At 44.1% G+C, this 16601-nt stretch overlaps 2 protein-coding genes across 6 annotated transcripts in view; one reads left to right on the top strand and one right to left on the bottom strand.

Moving 5' to 3' along the window:
- Positions 1–106: 106 nt before the first annotated feature.
- mrpl13 (mitochondrial ribosomal protein L13) lies at positions 107–7532 on the top strand. The gene is made up of 7 exons (XM_029127945.3): positions 107–268; positions 650–773; positions 1227–1320; positions 1998–2058; positions 2827–2913; positions 3835–3956; positions 6808–7532. Exons 1-7 carry the CDS (start codon positions 242–244, stop codon positions 6830–6832), a joined length of 540 nt encoding a protein of 179 aa, XP_028983778.1. The 5' UTR covers positions 107–241; the 3' UTR covers positions 6833–7532.
- Positions 7533–7613: 81 nt separating this feature from the next.
- The window catches only part of col14a1a (collagen, type XIV, alpha 1a), an 85151-nt gene continuing 76163 nt past the window's right edge, over positions 7614–16601 (bottom strand). For 4 of the 5 annotated variants that reach the window (XM_029127942.3, XM_029127941.3, XM_029127943.2 and 1 more), the window contains 6 exons: positions 15886–15921; positions 15009–15075; positions 14681–14872; positions 12691–12768; positions 11036–11191; positions 7614–9287 (listed from right to left, as the gene is read on the bottom strand). In XM_029127942.3, coding sequence (XP_028983775.1) covers positions 9259–9287; positions 11036–11191; positions 12691–12768; positions 14681–14872; positions 15009–15075; positions 15886–15921 — 558 coding nt within the window. In that variant the 3' untranslated portion in view covers positions 7614–9258. The remainder of the gene's footprint in view (positions 9288–11035; positions 11192–12690; positions 12769–14680; positions 14873–15008; positions 15076–15885; positions 15922–16601) is intronic. The other variant, XR_003783431.3, reaches the window with a different exon arrangement.

Genomic DNA, 16601 nt, shown 5'->3' with positions numbered 1-16601 from the left:
AACTAAATTTAAATCAATCGACAGCAGGCATTTAGGTAAATGTTGCAGATGAGACACACTTTAAATCCAAATGAGTATAGTTAGAAATAATGCTAAACGTTGCTACACGAGGTAAACATATATGGCGTTTTTATCTAAAACGCCAGTGTCAAGCTTTGTTTTCTCCGGACAACATTGTTGGGCGGACATCTCTCACGTTGAGGGTCAAATGTTTTGAGGATGTGCTGGTAATCCCATTATAATGTCAAGTTTCTCCAGATCTGCCCAGGTAATTATACGTCGGATCATTTTATTTTTTAATCTTTCTAACCGACTATCGTGTATTTACCTTAATCCAATTGCGTGTTTCCTCCCGCTACGTGCTAGTGACAGGCGTCTTGTGCCATTGCTGCGGTTAAACTAGGATTGCATTGCCTGTTTAGAGACAAAGTACTCAAAGATGTGGATATGATAAAAATTAGGATAATTTTTGCAGTCGATGTATGTTGTAGTTGTAATTTTCTATTTCATTTACATTATTTGAGACCGCATCTGCTTTGTTTGTTGAACCTACTATACGTTAAGCTCATTGCCCAAACACAACCTTGCGAATCACGTTTTGCTCGATGCGTGCACTTTACCGAGCCCATTTTCTGTCCTCTTGTTTTAGCAATGGGCGACCTTCGCTCGCTCCTGGTTCCTAATCGATGCCAGGATGCAGCCTCCGGGAAAAATCGCCACCATGTGTTCAGTAAGGTTACAGGGGAAACACAAGCCTATCTACCATGCAATAAGTGAGTAGTGAGCTGAATATCAAACTCAACACACATGCAGACCTTTGAACATATTTTAAACATTACAATATATTACATCCAAACATATGACCTACTTTAACAGTAGTTAGAGTTTTGTGGCGTGGATCAGTCACACGATGGCAGTAGAGATTTACTGAAGGCAACCTCCAGCGTCATTGAGTCATTTTGGGCAAAAAAAGGACCTTCTTGGCCTTTGTTTTTCTTCACAAAACTAGTTTCTAAGTCTTTCCTGGCTATTAAGTGCAGTTTACCACCGGTGGACTGGCAAACTGTAGTGCCACATCAAAGTGAATCAGATATTTTGTTTTTTCTACCTTATGGGTCCCTAGCACTGGTTTGTTAACGAGACAATTGCAAACTAGCCAAACTAGCAGTATCTTCCTTTTATTTGTGTTTTATTTTTTATGTGAAAGTAGTCTCGTTTTATTGCAGGTGACTGTGGTGACCATGTGGTGGTGATAAACACTAAAGAGATCGCTTTCTCAGGAAACAAATGGGAGCAGAAAGTGTATTCATCACACACGGGGTAACTGCATGTTTTTCTTTCTTTTCAATATTTATTTATTTGTCAAAAAAATTACAAAAATGAAAAGCAGGTGTATGCTGTTTATAGCATGAGGTAGTTTTGTGTTTTCATACAATATGTAGGACGCTGAATATAGTTCATGTGTAATGATAATTATTAGATGCTATGAGAATGACAATCTGGAGTAAATAAATGACCTATGTTTACTAATGCATGCATGCACTTTAGAGAGTGGGGGTATTTCTTAAGAGCTTTATTTGTAATACTTCGAAGGAGCACACAACAAGGTCTGTGTTAGATGCGCATGTCCCCTGGCTGCTTTAAAATGAATTACCATCTCAAATCCATCATAATTTATTGTTGTTTAGATGAGTAAAGCTTTTGTTGACGAAGAGAAGAGAATAATCAAAAACAGAACACTCCTTCAGAGTTCTGATGGATTCATTTTTTAATTTTATCCTGTAAATTTAGATTTGGTGGATTCCAGTAACTCATAATTCAAAATGATGTTTGATCTCTTTATTACTTCGTCTTTTTCCCCTCTTGAGTCTTTGTCATATCTGCTTTGTGTTTTTAACAAATGTTTGTAACAGCTCTAGGTGGAACTCAGGACAAATTGAACTGTTTAGTTTGTCAGCACATCAAGCACTGACTTGGCTGGTCTTTTCCCCCCAAAGGTACCCAGGTGGATTCAAACAACTCACAGCTGCCCAGCTCCACCACAAAGACCCAAAAGCTGTAAGTGTTCTTAGGGTACTTTTCTAATTTATCTCCTAAAATCTCAGAAATGCCACCACAATCAGGGTTTACTATGAGTTTGTTAAACCTACAGGATTTCTACCAACTTTCCTTATAATTTTTGCCACATGCTGTGGCTCTTATATGGCTTGATATTGATCTCTTTGTATAAATGACCTTTTATTGTTTAAAGAAGGAATCTGGCTTTGCAAACACATTTATATACTACACTTTCTCCTGTCTCTGCCCTCTCAGTACAGCATGTATAAGTCCTGGTTGACCTGATGAGGAATATAGAAAACCTTAGCAACAGGGCTGAGTATAATTTGATGTGAACTGCTGCAGCAGATTGGCAGGGGTTTTGTGGACTGAACCACTAAAAGTGGGAGAATGACCGGCACTGATTCCCACACTGTAGTTTACGAAATGAGCAGCGATGACTGCACTGCTGCTGATGCAGGTTTCTGTCCAGTTGGTGAACACAGGCCCGTGTCCTGATGGCGGTTTAGTTGAAATGAGGTGTGGAGAGAGAAGAGAGATGAATAGAAATGGGCAGATGAAGGATTTGTCAGTGCCTAGCATCCAACATCTCTTTCCAGTTGCTCTGTCCCAGTTCAATTTGTGAGCAGCAGGAGGCTGATGAACAGTTTTTGGAAGTGTGTATTAGAAAACAAAATCTAGATGTGTGAAAGTTTACTATAGGTACTTTTTACTAAAACAATGAAATATTCATATGTGAACAATTTCAATATGCTTCTTCTCCCCAAGATTGTGAAGTTGTCAGTGTATGGCATGCTGCCTAAGAATCTGCACAGACGTACCATGATGCAGCGGCTACACATCTTTCCTGATGATGTAAGTCCTCTTCACTTCTCCGCTGACACCCTCATATATTTCTCTACACCTTAATCATCCAGACATATTAAGAGCCATTCAAAGCAAATGATTCTGTTGCTCAGTGCCAAGTCTTTGTTTATGCTCTGTTGTCAATCTGTGTCAAACCATACCCTCTCGTGTTGAAAGGAAAAACTGCATTGCGTCATTGCTGCAGGGATTGATGGCCGCTGCAGTTCACAGATGACATCCCTGGCGCTTTAACAGCATTACATTGAGATTGTTTTAATATTACATTGGCGATCACCAGCAGCATCGCACTTCACAACTTTTAAAAAGAATTAGAAGAAGTTGACAGGCTGTGAATTGACCTGGGCGTCCTGCCCAAGGTTTAACTGGATGCAAAACGTGTCCGCGCGAGAACACTGTCATTAATCCTGAGTATGTGAGATACGAGAACACAATCGGATCCATCAATGAATGCAGTGAACAAAGGAAGCAGTACTTTGGAGATGTGTATGTCGTAGAGCTACCAGAAGAGACGCAAATGAACATAACTCATTAAAATGATGGAAGATGTTTCTGCCCTTCGTGAACTCTCCTCGGTTTTAATGGTTTTATCGGTTGTTATGCAACGCTTTCCTGCGTACTGAACTTTTGCCTTCACTGACCATCTGCAACTCTGGGCCTATATTTAATCATGTCAGGTCATGTACTTGTGAGTCGTGTCTGGAATTCATTTAAAATATTCCAGTTAACAGACTGGCTCATGTTGGGTTTGCCTCTTTCAAGCTGCTAAATATAAACAACAGTCATTCTTTAGTACATTTTAATGTACTTTTTCTAGCATGTTCTCCGAGAGCTTTCACATCTTTTGACCGTCCTTTTGTTCCGTTCTCCTTGGCTCTGTCCAACGCCTTTTCCCTGATCACCCCTCACTAGGAGCTTCCAGACGACATCCGAGCCAACTTGACAGAGGAGCTGGCTCAGCCCAGAGCAATCCCCAGAAAACTCAGCGAATACACCCAGGAGGAGATCGACGCGTTCCCCAGGCTGTGGACACCGTATGTACAAAACACACAGCAGACGGCATATGAACGACGTAGTACGGTGACACCATGACTTGATCACCATCTGTCTTTCAGTGTGTGTTTCTGTTGAAGCCTGAACTTAACCCAGACCGTGAATAGAAGCTAAACTAATGGCGGTCATAAAAAATAGGACACAAACACACTCTACATGCACTGTTTATAGTCGACTGCAATGCCTTTATTTCTTTTATTATTATAGAAAAGAAGTCTACAGTTAAACTAAGCATAAAAAGCTGTGTCACTGACCACAGTCCGCCGCTGTGCAGAGTTTGGGGCGGTCATAGTGGTGGTGGAGAGCAGCTTGTTTTCATTGTCTTATTAAGCTTGTGTGCATGAATAGGTCCAATATCTAAAGCCTGCCAACTCATTTTTTGTGGCCTCATACTTTCTTAGCCAGAAAAAAAAATAAAATGCATCATTTTATTATTATTTGTATTAGTTTTTAACAACAAACACATGTTGCTGTGGTGTGAATGATTGTCAGGCGAACACAGAGCTGTCACTCACCATTTTAGATTCAGGGGAACGGAGTCACTGGGTTTAACATTTAGTAGGAACCCAGAACTCCAGATTGTTCACCTCCTCCACACCGAGTTAACTTTTTTAATTACTGCATGTAAATGTCTGTTTGATTCTCTGCTGTGTGAGAGGCTGCTCAGCTGGTGTGTCAGCAGTTGTGTCTAACAGAAACTTTGTGTCGAGGATCTTTTATTTTTTTATTCCCCCTGAGCCAGGTGCTGTGCCGCACCTTTCCAGTAAAGATGGTAAAATGTCACCATCACATGCGCGGAGACTCAGCTGTTCTTCTCCTCCTCATAATTTGGGTGTAGGATGGTTTTCTGTGTAGGACGTGCGAGAGAACATCTGTTATGTGGCATAATCATATTCATGGCTTTTCCGAGCGGAGTGTTTTGTAGTTGGAGATTAGATTGACCTCGCGACCTGCAGTTTGTTGCCGTGATAATGTCTTCCTGTTGCATTCCTCAGGCGTCACCTGTAGTAAACATCATTCTGACAGGTTAACCGAGCGCGCTCTCACCTCCACCTGCTCAACTCTTGCCTTGGCATCCGTAAATCTCTCCGTTCATCCGTCTTCCAGAGCTTTATCCAGGTCAGGGTCGCTGCTTCATCTGCTGGAGCCGTTGCTCATGTCCCTCAGTGTTGTTCAAGTCTTTTATGCAACTACTGGGAGGTTGTGACAGTTGTTATACTTGTTTAGGAAGATCAAGCGGTGAACTCCAGCTATTTTGTGCATTATACAAATAACTATTTTAAACTAAAACCTAAAATATTGGTATAGTAGCGGCTTGACTTGTTCTCAGCACAATGGAGAGTGTAGGACTTTTGTTTACAGTACTTTATGCGTGTTACCAATATTATTGTATAAGATTAGACTGCTGCTGCCGTTCCAGAAACATGCTCCGTTTTTTTATGGTAATTCAGGCCTCTGTGTCAACAGTTTTTATTGGACACGCTCTCTATTGAAGAAAAAAGGGTCTCTGTGTCCCTGTTGCTCCACAAAACACTGAACCGTTTTCACAGTTTCTGGAAATGTTGTTGACGTTGAATCTTTTCTAAATAAAGTATTTCAGCACCACAAGCGAACCGCCGTTCACCTAGATTCTACTAAAAACAGTCAGTTGGCCAACGAAGCCTGGAAGACGCCGCCTGTTGATACTGGACGTTAAATGATCACCCAAAGTTTTTATAAAGACAATATAGGGATTAGATAAGGATATAAGGATTTAAAACTGGTCCGGTTTAATTGAAATCTTTCACAGTTATGATGTTTTTACTACAAATTCCCTCGTTCTGTAGATTTTGGCTGTTGATTACAGCAAATAAAACCTTCAGTGTTTCATGGCACATTGCTACTGCTTTACAAGAGACCTGACAAACTGACCCTAGAAAGTCTTTCCAATTCTTTTTTTCTCCTCAAACCAAATCAGGATGCTTCGCTACCACAGGAGGAAATTGCCATTTTGGGTGAACTGACAGTTTAAATTTACAAACGCGTGACGGTTCATTGTGTGAAACATCGGCCACATTTGGTATGAAGTGAATTAGGTGAATGTACAGAGGAGGTTCTGTGTAAGAAAGCGCTTTCATTTGTTTGCCGCCCTGTGTTTGCTGCCTGGTCCAGATGTGGACATCGTGTCTATATCACGCTCGGCTTTGCTGTCGGCGCGCGCGCATGATGATAAATGAGCCACTTCTTATTGTTTACTGGTCCAATCTCTTCAGCCAATCAGCGCGGGTGCTCAAGCCTGTCGCTGTGTGGTCGTCAAGGTCAAGCCAGGCCGGGTTTATTTGGTGATGGGCTGTAGACTGGTTAATATTCACCCACATGCTGTCTTGTTCATTTCACTGCGGGGGCGAAGTGAGGTCACCCAGGGTGATTTAATCATTACCCTTTATTAAACACACAGTTAATATTCCCTAAGGAAAACCTTGGCGCATGAGCAAAAGGTTATTGGATAGGCCCCCTACTCTCTCTGCCCCCACACACAACAAACAAACAAGAACTCTGACAATGAAATATTGACAACATAAACATACTGCTGTAGTTGATAGCAGAGGCATTACCCTATAATATTCTTTTTTTACTTTGTATCAGAACCAATACCGCACGCTCTGCTCCATATTAAAAGGAGAAAACACAAAGAGGACGCGGTGTCTGGTCTCGTTGAGAAAATAAAAAATGATAAGATCTGTCTCATTCCTCATGTGTCACTTTCTCTATCTTTTCTCCCCGTAATCGGTTTCTTTTTCCAGACTTTTATGCCTGCCCATACTAATGTGTTGTCCTGTGTTTTCTCCACAGACCGGAGGACTACAAGATGAAATGAAATCTCGGCTGCCCGACGTGACCGGAGCGAAGTTATTTCTTTTATATTTTTATTTTAGCGTTATGCCACTGAAAGAACACCATTAATTTTTTTGCTGCACTTAATAGGGATATGACAGACAAGTTTTAGACATCAGCTGCCGGACAGATTTCATGGGTTTTGAAAACAGAAACAGATTTTCTCTAGTCAGACAAAATATTAGAAAAACAGTGTAAATCCAGGCAGCACTGACTTTTTCTGCTCCAGAACTGGTAGCGAAGCCCAACTGGGCTCCACTAAAGCAGAGCTAAGTCACAAAGTAGATGCCAGCAACACCAACAGAAAGTCTGTGCCACCCTGAGCGGGCTACACAGAATAAAACCCTTCAGTTGCGCTGCCTTTCACCAGAGCGGACCTGGATAATCCAAGAACAGCACGGGTTTGCACCATGTAGCTAGGTTCTGATCAGAGAACATTCTGCGGGTTTTCAGTTGATTATACAAGCATGAAATGATCCGATCTGGCCCGTGCAGCCGACATCTGTTAGAGCTGACAGTGCGTTTAAAGGATTGTGGGTTCACTGCGAACCAGTTAATGCGTCACCATGACAACATTCAAGCCATTAGTGACTTAGATTCCTAATGTGTGTGTTAAATATGTCCACATAGTTAATAATGGATTAAACTTGGAGTGAAATTATTAAATTACTTTTTGTCATGTATTGGCTTCAAGTAAATGTTAATATGAAGTTGAAGTTTGCCCTTTACGTTGTGAAAGTTAAAACAAATTGCCTAATACACTGTTTTGTATTCTCATTACAGATTTATTGGTTATAAAAGCAAACAATAGAAAATAAATAAGTTCATAGTGTACTAAAGAAGGTGGCGGTGAGACATTTTCATTAAAACTGCTCATTCTTGACAGTTTAAATCTCGATTAGACCAGGAGCAGCTCACAGCCGAACGCTTAGTGCATGTTTTTCCAGACTGCAGCGCAGGAGCAGAAACAAGACGCAACACAAGTGTCTCCTTTGAATTCACCACAAGTCTGAGTGTTAAAAAGCCACAACAGACCGACTGTCTTTAAATAAAACACGGCAGGACGAACGTCAGACAGGTCTTTGCTCAACAAAAATGAGTATAAAAAGAAAAAAAACAGGTTTGATTGTGCTGCACAGTGTTAGGGTGATGTTAAACATAGCGTGGTCCGTCTGCGTGTGGAGTCGTCTGGAGGCCGAACGATGCTGTACAGAGATACACGGTAAAAATGGAGCGCGGGGAACACGAGTCATACAAAAAGTAGCCTGTACAAATGTCACCACTTCATCCTTGATTTAAAGCAAAAATGACTTTTGAAGAGGACATGCAGCTTCACACCAAAAAAAGGGGTTTCTAGTCCTGAACTCATGACGAGTAGAAACCGATCTTACCTTCACACCACTACTGGACGATGCTAACACAGATCAGGCACTTTTCAGACCGCCCTCTCACAGAGATATCGTACGAGAGTCCACAGCGTTATTTACACTGTCACCTGGTGAGTGAAAGCACTGCAGACACAGGGGAGGGGACTGTGTGTGTGTGCGTGTGTGTGTGTGTGTGTGTGGGGCATGCACGGCTCAAGCACTTTAGGTGAGTCCATCCATCGTTTAAAGTCCTCCCCCCTCGCTCTCACCCGTGACCGCTGTGTCTCGTGAGAACCTCCTGGCGACACCAGGTGACCTCAGCTCCACGTCCTCGGAGTCGGTGGGGCTGGAGTGGTAACCGTTGGCGTAGTGGGAAGGCTGTGGGTAGTACTGGGGCGGGTATCCACGGTGGTAGTAGGGATCCTGCTCTTCCTCCTCCTCCTCCTCCTCCCCTCCTCCTTGGTCATTGTTGTAAGCCACTGCAGCAGGGTTGTAGGGCTGGTAGCCGTCGTGGGGCAGGCGTTGGACTGGGGTGGTGGGAATATTTACCATCAGTTTGAGAGAATGTTCTTGGAACTCTATGACTTATGAGACCACCAGTGTAGGAAAGGCTGGTGAAGGTGAAACGCTTCTAATCCGTGTGCTACTTATGAGCCCAGTTATCACAGAGACATTCTGGGGGTTTGTCTGGTTATGGCTAAATCATTGTTGCACTAGGAACAGTCAAATAGTGAAAATGGAGCCTTTTTAAACCTGAAATGGGTGATGAGATATTGTTGAAGCCAATTAAACACATAATCCCACAAATATGAAGTGCAGGTTTGCATGAGTAATTTTGAACAAGCGGGAAAAGATACCCAACGAACCAAAATGCTGCAGGGGTTAGAGGTTAAACACTGGAGTCAGGAATAATTATCCATCCCACGAAACGCGGAGGCCTGGAGGGAATTTCTGTATTTATCAGCATCTTCAGTTTCTAGTCTTATGTACAGGGCACGGTTGGAGGGAGGCGAGCAGGAGGAGAATGGTTGGAGGAGGTTCCTCAGTATTCATTCCCATAGTCCTGTTGAACTTCAGTGAGGAAGAAACAGACAGAGAGAACGGAGGGAAGGAAACACAAGGAGAGGATGTTACCTTATCTCAGGAAGAAACCCCCGCGGCCGCACAATGTTACACCTCTCAAAACACACAAACGATCCCAGCTGCTGGGTTGTGGTTTTGGAGGTTTTGGAACTGTCTTAAGGAAGATAATACAGACGTCAGTGAGTGACCATAAAGATGCCCAGAAGTGTGTCTGATCTTCATGTTACTTTCTGTATGTGAAAGTGACATAAAGACGTCCAACACAGAAAAGAGTCATGATCACACGCAGCACAGTACACCAAGAAACACATGCCTGTAAGACGAGACCTGAAAGCCAGTACTGAGGGAGTAGAGAGGCTCAGAGTACCTGCAAGGCATGCGAGTTTCAAGTCATTATCGAATTTGGACCCGGCTTTAGCGCAACGATCTGTGGAAAGCAGCAGCTCTCACAGAAGACGCTGCGCACGTTCACCCAGGTCAGCTAATGAACAACTACTGTTTTTATTTTAAAGTTAATGATGAATTTATTTGGCCTGTGGCTGCTCTTTCCGCGACTTCACTGCCTCATTGTTCTAAAAAACCGCCAGCGCTACAATGTGTTTGGCTAAGTAGGTCAGCGCTACGAGTGGAGCCAGCCACAAGCCTTTAAATTTAGCAAAGACAAAGCCCGGCTGGAAGTGAGCTCACAACCTGGGCTGCTGTGAACGGCGTAATGTTCTCCACACGCCGTATTTTATAATCGCAATTTCTCTTTTTAGGTGTCAGGAGGCCGCATTTAATGTGTTCCCCGCTGATAATAACAGACAAGACTCCTATGTAATAAAATAAACAAAACATTTTGACTGGACTGGTTTCCACAGAATAAATCTAGCTTGATGGATGAAGTCATGTCTCATCTATCGGCCTCTTCTAGCCGATGATATATCAAGGACAAGTTCAGAAGCTGCTGGATGTGTTACGCCTGTGGCAGCTCGAGTCCTCAAGAGCAGGATGTTCACAGATGTTGTATTAGACCTGAATATAGACAAATGCCTTTGGCCCATGACAGTTACGTTACTGCTCTATCAGTGAAGATGTGGACGCAGAAACGTCACAGTCGTACGACTTTAAAGTCTCCACTTCTAATCTTTATAAGAACAATAACTATCTGAGTCACTTATCACTGAGACGCCGGTTTAGGATGGAGACACTGACTAATTAGCAAATATAAATATAGAACATATTCCTAATAGAAGGATTTTTTAGTAGTATTATAAGAAAACTCCTTAGAGCAACATGACCAAATATTAATGTTCAGTTGCAAATATATTATATTTTGTTATATGCTCTGTTTTCTATTCTGAAAACCATTCCAGGCAAAATGTTATTTTTTATGTTAAGCGCCAGAACAAGGCAGCACGTCTGTGTTTGAGTTCCCAAAGTCTAATCACACAATGCTCCCCTGTAGACGGACCGTGAACTTGAGTGTAAAATAAAGGTGCTTATGTTTTAGGATGTTACTGGTTCATGTCCACGTTGACCCGAGGGGCAGTCATCCGTAAACATCAAAGGTTCAAATCCCCCCTCCTCCTAATTGGCTGAATAAAATTCCAAATCCTGAGCCCAAAACAACCTAATTAATAAGCTTTTTTAAGTTAATAAATAAGCTTTTATGAATAAGCATGAACAGCTAAGAGCATCTGAAATCAACATTAAAAGCTTTTTTAGAAGCATCTATGAGTATGAGTGAGGTTTACCTCCAACGTTGTATCCCAGACAGGAGTTCTGGTCACAGTATCCTGGTGGGCCAGCCGGTCCTGTGGTGCCTGGACTCCCGGGCCTTCCTACCTGCCCGGGGCTGCCGGGCCGACCCGGCGGGCCCTGGCTGCCTGTCCGTCCCTCGCCTGGCAGCCCTGAAGACGTGGGGAGAGTTTGGGTTAAGCGTCAGGCGGGTTTTTCCACCTGAATGTTCCTGCTAGAATTTTTATACAAGGAGCTAAAGTGTCTGTGAAGATTCTCAGTCATCCAGATCAGGCTTCATCCCTTCTGCAAGAACTAATAACAAGTCCAGTGGCCTTGAACAGCACCTCTGGGATGAAGCCCAGGAAGCTGCCCTGGGGAGTAAAACATCCTTTAAGGCGGACTGTGATGTGCATTTCCACAACAGGAGCCTTTACACGTCCACAACAGGTTTTCAAACAAAGCCTTGTGTGTAAACGATCAGCGCTGCAGCCCCTCACTCCAATAATTCCTACAACTTAAGACTGGGGACTTTTTCAGATTTGGACCCTGGCAGGTTCCTTCAGTGGAAACACAGAGAGAGGAACGGGATCCTCAAAAGGTTCTTTGTCCTCAGGTCCCTGCGGTGGAAACGGGCTTCGAGTCATTCGTCAGTAAACAATAAATGAAAGGAGGGGTGTGACACCTGGTGAGAAGAGACGGAGGAGGGAGGAAAATAAAGTGAGAACGTGTGATCCAGGGAACCACCTGACACCGCGCGATCACCTCCTCGATCTTTCTAAATCCCCCTCTCTGCCGCTGTAACAACACGACATAAAAAATGACAGGGCGGCCGATGCTCTGCCTGTCATTTCTGGATCAAGGAGACGATAGTGAATGACCTGAGGGCAGGCGCAGGAATAACACACTTCTCAGCTGAAACTCAGCCAGAGGATTGTGTTTTGTGTTTACACAGGAGGAGACCGCTCCACCGGGGCTCGCTCCAGCAGTCTGCAGAAATATGAAATCAATATTTAGAGGGGTTTCATTCGCCAAGCGCTGAAATTATCATGCCACAAATATTCCAGAGGAGCGCGGCGGATAACGACGGAGAGCTCTCCCTGCTGCCTTTCCCTCAGTAAAGATTTCCTCTCTCGTCTGTCAGTTCTGGGGTTTAAAAAAAAACTGTTAATCTGATCATAGAAAAGTTTCCTGGGAGTTTTTTTTCCCCTTTTCAACTTGTTCTGTGAGTATCGATCGCACAACAGTAAACAGAAACTCCCAGCACCGACACGTCTTCACAGGCAACACCTCCAACTCCAGCAGCACACGGGGAAATCAATACGCAGAATTATATTCATGCTCCAAAACGTCTGCCCGCTTTCTCAGACTAGAGTAAATCCACAGCACATTAGGTCTCTGAGCTGCTTAATTCTGCTGATGTGTGTTCAGTTTTGTTTAGCGGTAACACAATGAAAAAAATATTCCACATGCAACACAGAAGCTTCAGCACAGCTTAATACACAACAAACAATACGCCCACAACAGAATAATAATACAGTATGTTTTGAAGTAGCTGCTGCACCCCAGCACCTCAGATGGTTTCTGAACACTGGCACTGGAGATGGATTTAGTTGTTTGTGTTTATTGCCTTCAGTGTGTGTGTGTGTGTGTGTGTGTGTGTGTGTCTTACCTGGAGGTCCGGGTGGTCCTCGGGGGCCCTGGCTTCCAACCCCTGGGCTCCCCCTCTCCCCCTTGTCTCCTGGCAGACCTGGAAACATCATCAGTGAAGGTTTATTGAGACCTGCCAGCATCCCTGACACACAGTGATGGAATGTAGCAGAGAGCCACTGTTACTACCGTTTTAAGGCACAAAAACCTTAATAACACTTCCATCGAAGAAGCAACTTCACTGAGACTTAAAGAGAAAACATTTGTGTTGTAATCAGTCTTATTACATCTAATAGACCGTAGATTGGGAACCAGTTGAACAGCAGGTGATGGATGTACTGTAAGAGACAGTACAAGCACAAGTTTACTGTAAGTAAAGCCTGATTCTGCGTAACATTGCACGTTTTCTTGTGTGGGAAATGTGCTGGATAAATCTCGCCTGGATGATCGGCGTAATAAAACGTGTGATTAACCCACACTCGGATGCTGCTGTCCAGTAGTGCAGCTGTTTCGATGACCTAATGGAATATTTTTCGTACGCTAATATTAGGGAACCGCATGGAATTGTAATCTTCAGATTTTCTGTCCTACTGCTTTTATGGCCGTCCTAATCAACTGCAAGTAAAAAACAGTAAAGTTACTTTAAGTCTACATACGGCGCTTGAGGACTCTACATGGACAGGCTGTGATAATAACATGTCCATCAAACCTGTTTTATAATATCTGACTTTGGTTTCAGATCGGCCGCGTGCGTGCGTGCGCGCTCCGATGAGCTGCTAAAGATCATAAAATCAGATTTCAAAGGCGGACGTAACCGTGCTGGACATGACAGCGCTCCGCTTCCCTGACCGCGTGTGCCGGATCAGCGCTCGGGTGCGTGTTTTACTGGTGAAGACAGAGCCTCATAAAGCGCGTCTCCGCTCTGAGGGCTTGTGGCGGCGCAATGACCTCATGCGTGTTAGAGTTACTGTCTTCTGGCCTGCGCAGAAGCAGGCAGTAGCTCTCAATGACCTCACCGTGAGTTTGTCTGGTGAGTCAGAGATCAGGCGTGACCGCGGAATATAGTAAACAAGGAGGTTGGAGGCTCCGAATGGAAAAATGAAGACTTTTACATTTGTAGACACTTTACACAGAGCTTGATTATTGTGACTCACCAACTGGACACACACATGACGTCTAATTCAGACATTAGCTCTAAGGACAGTAGAAAAGTATCTGGACTTCAGTCAGTAAAGTACTTAAACGTTGCTATGGTCATTATATTATCTGCACTGTGAAGTAGAGTCCCAGCAGTTTTGTAGCCTTTGGCTGAAAAGCTCTACTGTACATGCACCATGAATCCATCCTGCTCCTTCAGTCAGCAGGCACATCATCAATAACCACCGGTACGGCGGCTCCACCGGCGGTGTGGTTGCTTTGGACCACGAGCCGCTCCCGCTCCATTACTTTCACTTCCCATCATTCTGGTACAATCCTGGGTTCATCGGCCCAGTTTTATGCTTTGTGTGATAGTCTTCAGTGTTACCAGTGGTTTGCACATAAGGTGTGGAACCCCTGTAGATAAACCTGTGGTGAGGGAGCGATCGCCACAAAGATATAAATGTAATGGTGTTAAACAAAGGGATAAAGCTCAGTGTTGTTTCAAAGAAACACCAGGGTCTCCATCATTTTTGAGAGTAATGGGTTTTAAAGCGCAGGGACTCTTCTTGAATTGTCATCTGGTCAAACTGCAAAACTGAACTGGCTGTGTGTCAGGGAGGTGACCAGCAGACATCACTCTGACAGAGCTGCAGTCCTCTATAGAGACAGGGAACATCAGTACAACTGTCTCAGGAACAGCTAAAAGTCAGACATGGTTTGATAGAGGCCACAGCCTCTGCTTGGAGTTTGACAAATAGTGTTTGAAGGAATCTAAAAGCATGAGGCAAGAGCTTATCTGTGTAATGGCAGAAATAGAGCCTTTAAACAGGACTCTATGTGGTAAACACCAGGTCTTTCCATCACGTTCTCACCTCTTTCTCCTGGGCGTCCGTTCTGCCCGTTGGTACCTGGGAAGCCTGGTCTGCCAGGTGGACCCTGCTCTCCCTGGGGGCCAGGGGAGCCTCTCCTGCCAGGCTCTCCGGGTGGTCCGGGAACTGTTCGAACAGATGCCGCAGACTGGACGGGGATCTGGTTCAGTATGGAGCTATAGCGAGACAAGTGGCCTGGAAGATGTAAAGGAGGAGGCCACTTACAATTAACTGGATCTAGGCCTTTTTTATGATGTTTTACCAGACATTAAACAGTAAAAAGTAAAATAAATATTTTCATTAAAAAAGGAAAGCATCGCTGATTACTCACTCTGGATGAGCTGCTCACACACTTGCCGTGCTATTGCACGCACAGCAGCCTGGGACTGAACGTCCCCCTGAGGAACACGAGCAAACACACAGTTGTCAGGATGTGATACCGCTTTTCTATTTGAGCAACCACAGGAACATAAACTTCCAGCCCAGTGGTTGATAAATTGTTGGGTGTGTGTGTGTGTGTGTGTGTGTGTGTGTGTGTGGTGCCTGTTTTAAGGAGCGTTCTCCACCTTTATTCCACACTGTTACACTGTTATATTTAAATTGGCCTGGGCAGATATATACTTAAATACAATATCTGAATTACAGCTATGTTTTTTAATATGCCACACATAAATGATTTTATTATTCTAACTTGACTTGCAGTTACAGATTTATTACCCTATTAGAGTAAAGTAAGCTGGTGTCACTGTGGAATCAAAAGCCCACAAACACAGAAGAGAAACTCTGTGACAGCATTTCTCTGAGCCTCGTCCTGAAAATTAACTACAGCAAGGAACAAGTGTTCTGAGCGCTTGATCAAATGACGCAGACACAGAAGTCACTGGTTTGATTCAAATTAGGAAGTTGGCCGTCGCTCCCTCTTTGCTACAGCGTCAGCAGAAGCGCACAGCGCCCGCCGCGCCGCCACCCTGGAGCACGGGCGCTGATTTAATTTGGTTGCAAGTGGCAGCGAGAGAGTGAAAGAGAGAGAGGCGAGGTGAGTGACGGTGCACGGGGCCGACAAGAAACAATAAAAGGTGTGCAGAGGAGGAATTTGGTTTCATCAAAACGCATTAGCGAGAAATTGTTGTTTCGACAATATTTCCGCAGCAGAATGGAACAATAAAGGCTGATTTGCTCCGGCGTGTGGGAGACGTGCAGCGCCTTACCCGTTCTCCCTTGTCTCCTTTAGAACCAGCAGGACCCTGGGAGATAAAAGCACAGGGAGAGAATAAACATTCGACGGGGATGAAATGGTCTCTTGTACAGCGTCCCCGCCCCATTACTCCCCGTTCCTGCGCAGCGTCTTCTACTCGTACAGCTGTTCTACTTAAATGCAGATGAAGTGTCGTGTCCTCAAGACTCCACACTTAAAAAGCCATTTTGGCGCCTCGGAAGGGCTTCGGCTTCATTACGCGACAGCTGCCGCGCAACCTACACCCCGTACTCAGAAGCAAGAAGAAGGCAGATTTCCTGACCTCAGGGTCACTGAGATGATAGACACCAGTTTGATTCTTTTACAGCTTTTGAATAAAGCTTTATTTATCTTGAGGGGGGGGGGCGTCCTTGACCACAAACCGACTGGCTGTGTGTGGGCGACCGGGGGATAGATGAAATGTGTGTCGCATCCATATTGCACTGCACACGGTGCCAACATCTGACACAGACCCTGACTTGGAGCACGGGCCTCCACAATAAAGTCTTTTTCTGGACTCACTTCGCGTGTATCTGTCTGGATTTTTGGAGTCTTCCTGGGCAAATAAAAGTCAAGCGTCTCATCGAGCGATATGGGAAAAGGAACTCAACTGTTGCGAGAGCCAAAGTCAGTCAGACGGCAGTCTCGCTCATTCCTCCTGTTATCTAATCAAACGATCTTCCCATAATG

The sequence above is a fragment of the Betta splendens genome, chromosome 16 (genome assembly GCF_900634795.4).
Source record: "Betta splendens chromosome 16, fBetSpl5.4, whole genome shotgun sequence".
Lineage (NCBI taxonomy): Eukaryota > Metazoa > Chordata > Actinopteri > Anabantiformes > Osphronemidae > Betta > Betta splendens.
Note: the sequence above shows the minus strand (reverse complement) of the source record. Positions and strands in the feature narration are given on the sequence as shown.

What these genes read in the sequence shown, in the direction of transcription:
- mrpl13 (XM_029127945.3), top strand. Translation starts at nt 242, where the DNA reads ATGTCAAGTTTCTCCAGATCTGCCCAG. An exon ending in ACCACAAAGACCCAAAAGCT is followed by an intron (nt 2,059 to 2,826) that starts GTAAGTGTTCTT and finishes CTTCTCCCCAAG; the next exon opens with ATTGTGAAGTTGTCAGTGTA. An exon ending in TACACATCTTTCCTGATGAT is followed by an intron (nt 2,914 to 3,834) that starts GTAAGTCCTCTT and finishes ACCCCTCACTAG; the next exon opens with GAGCTTCCAGACGACATCCG.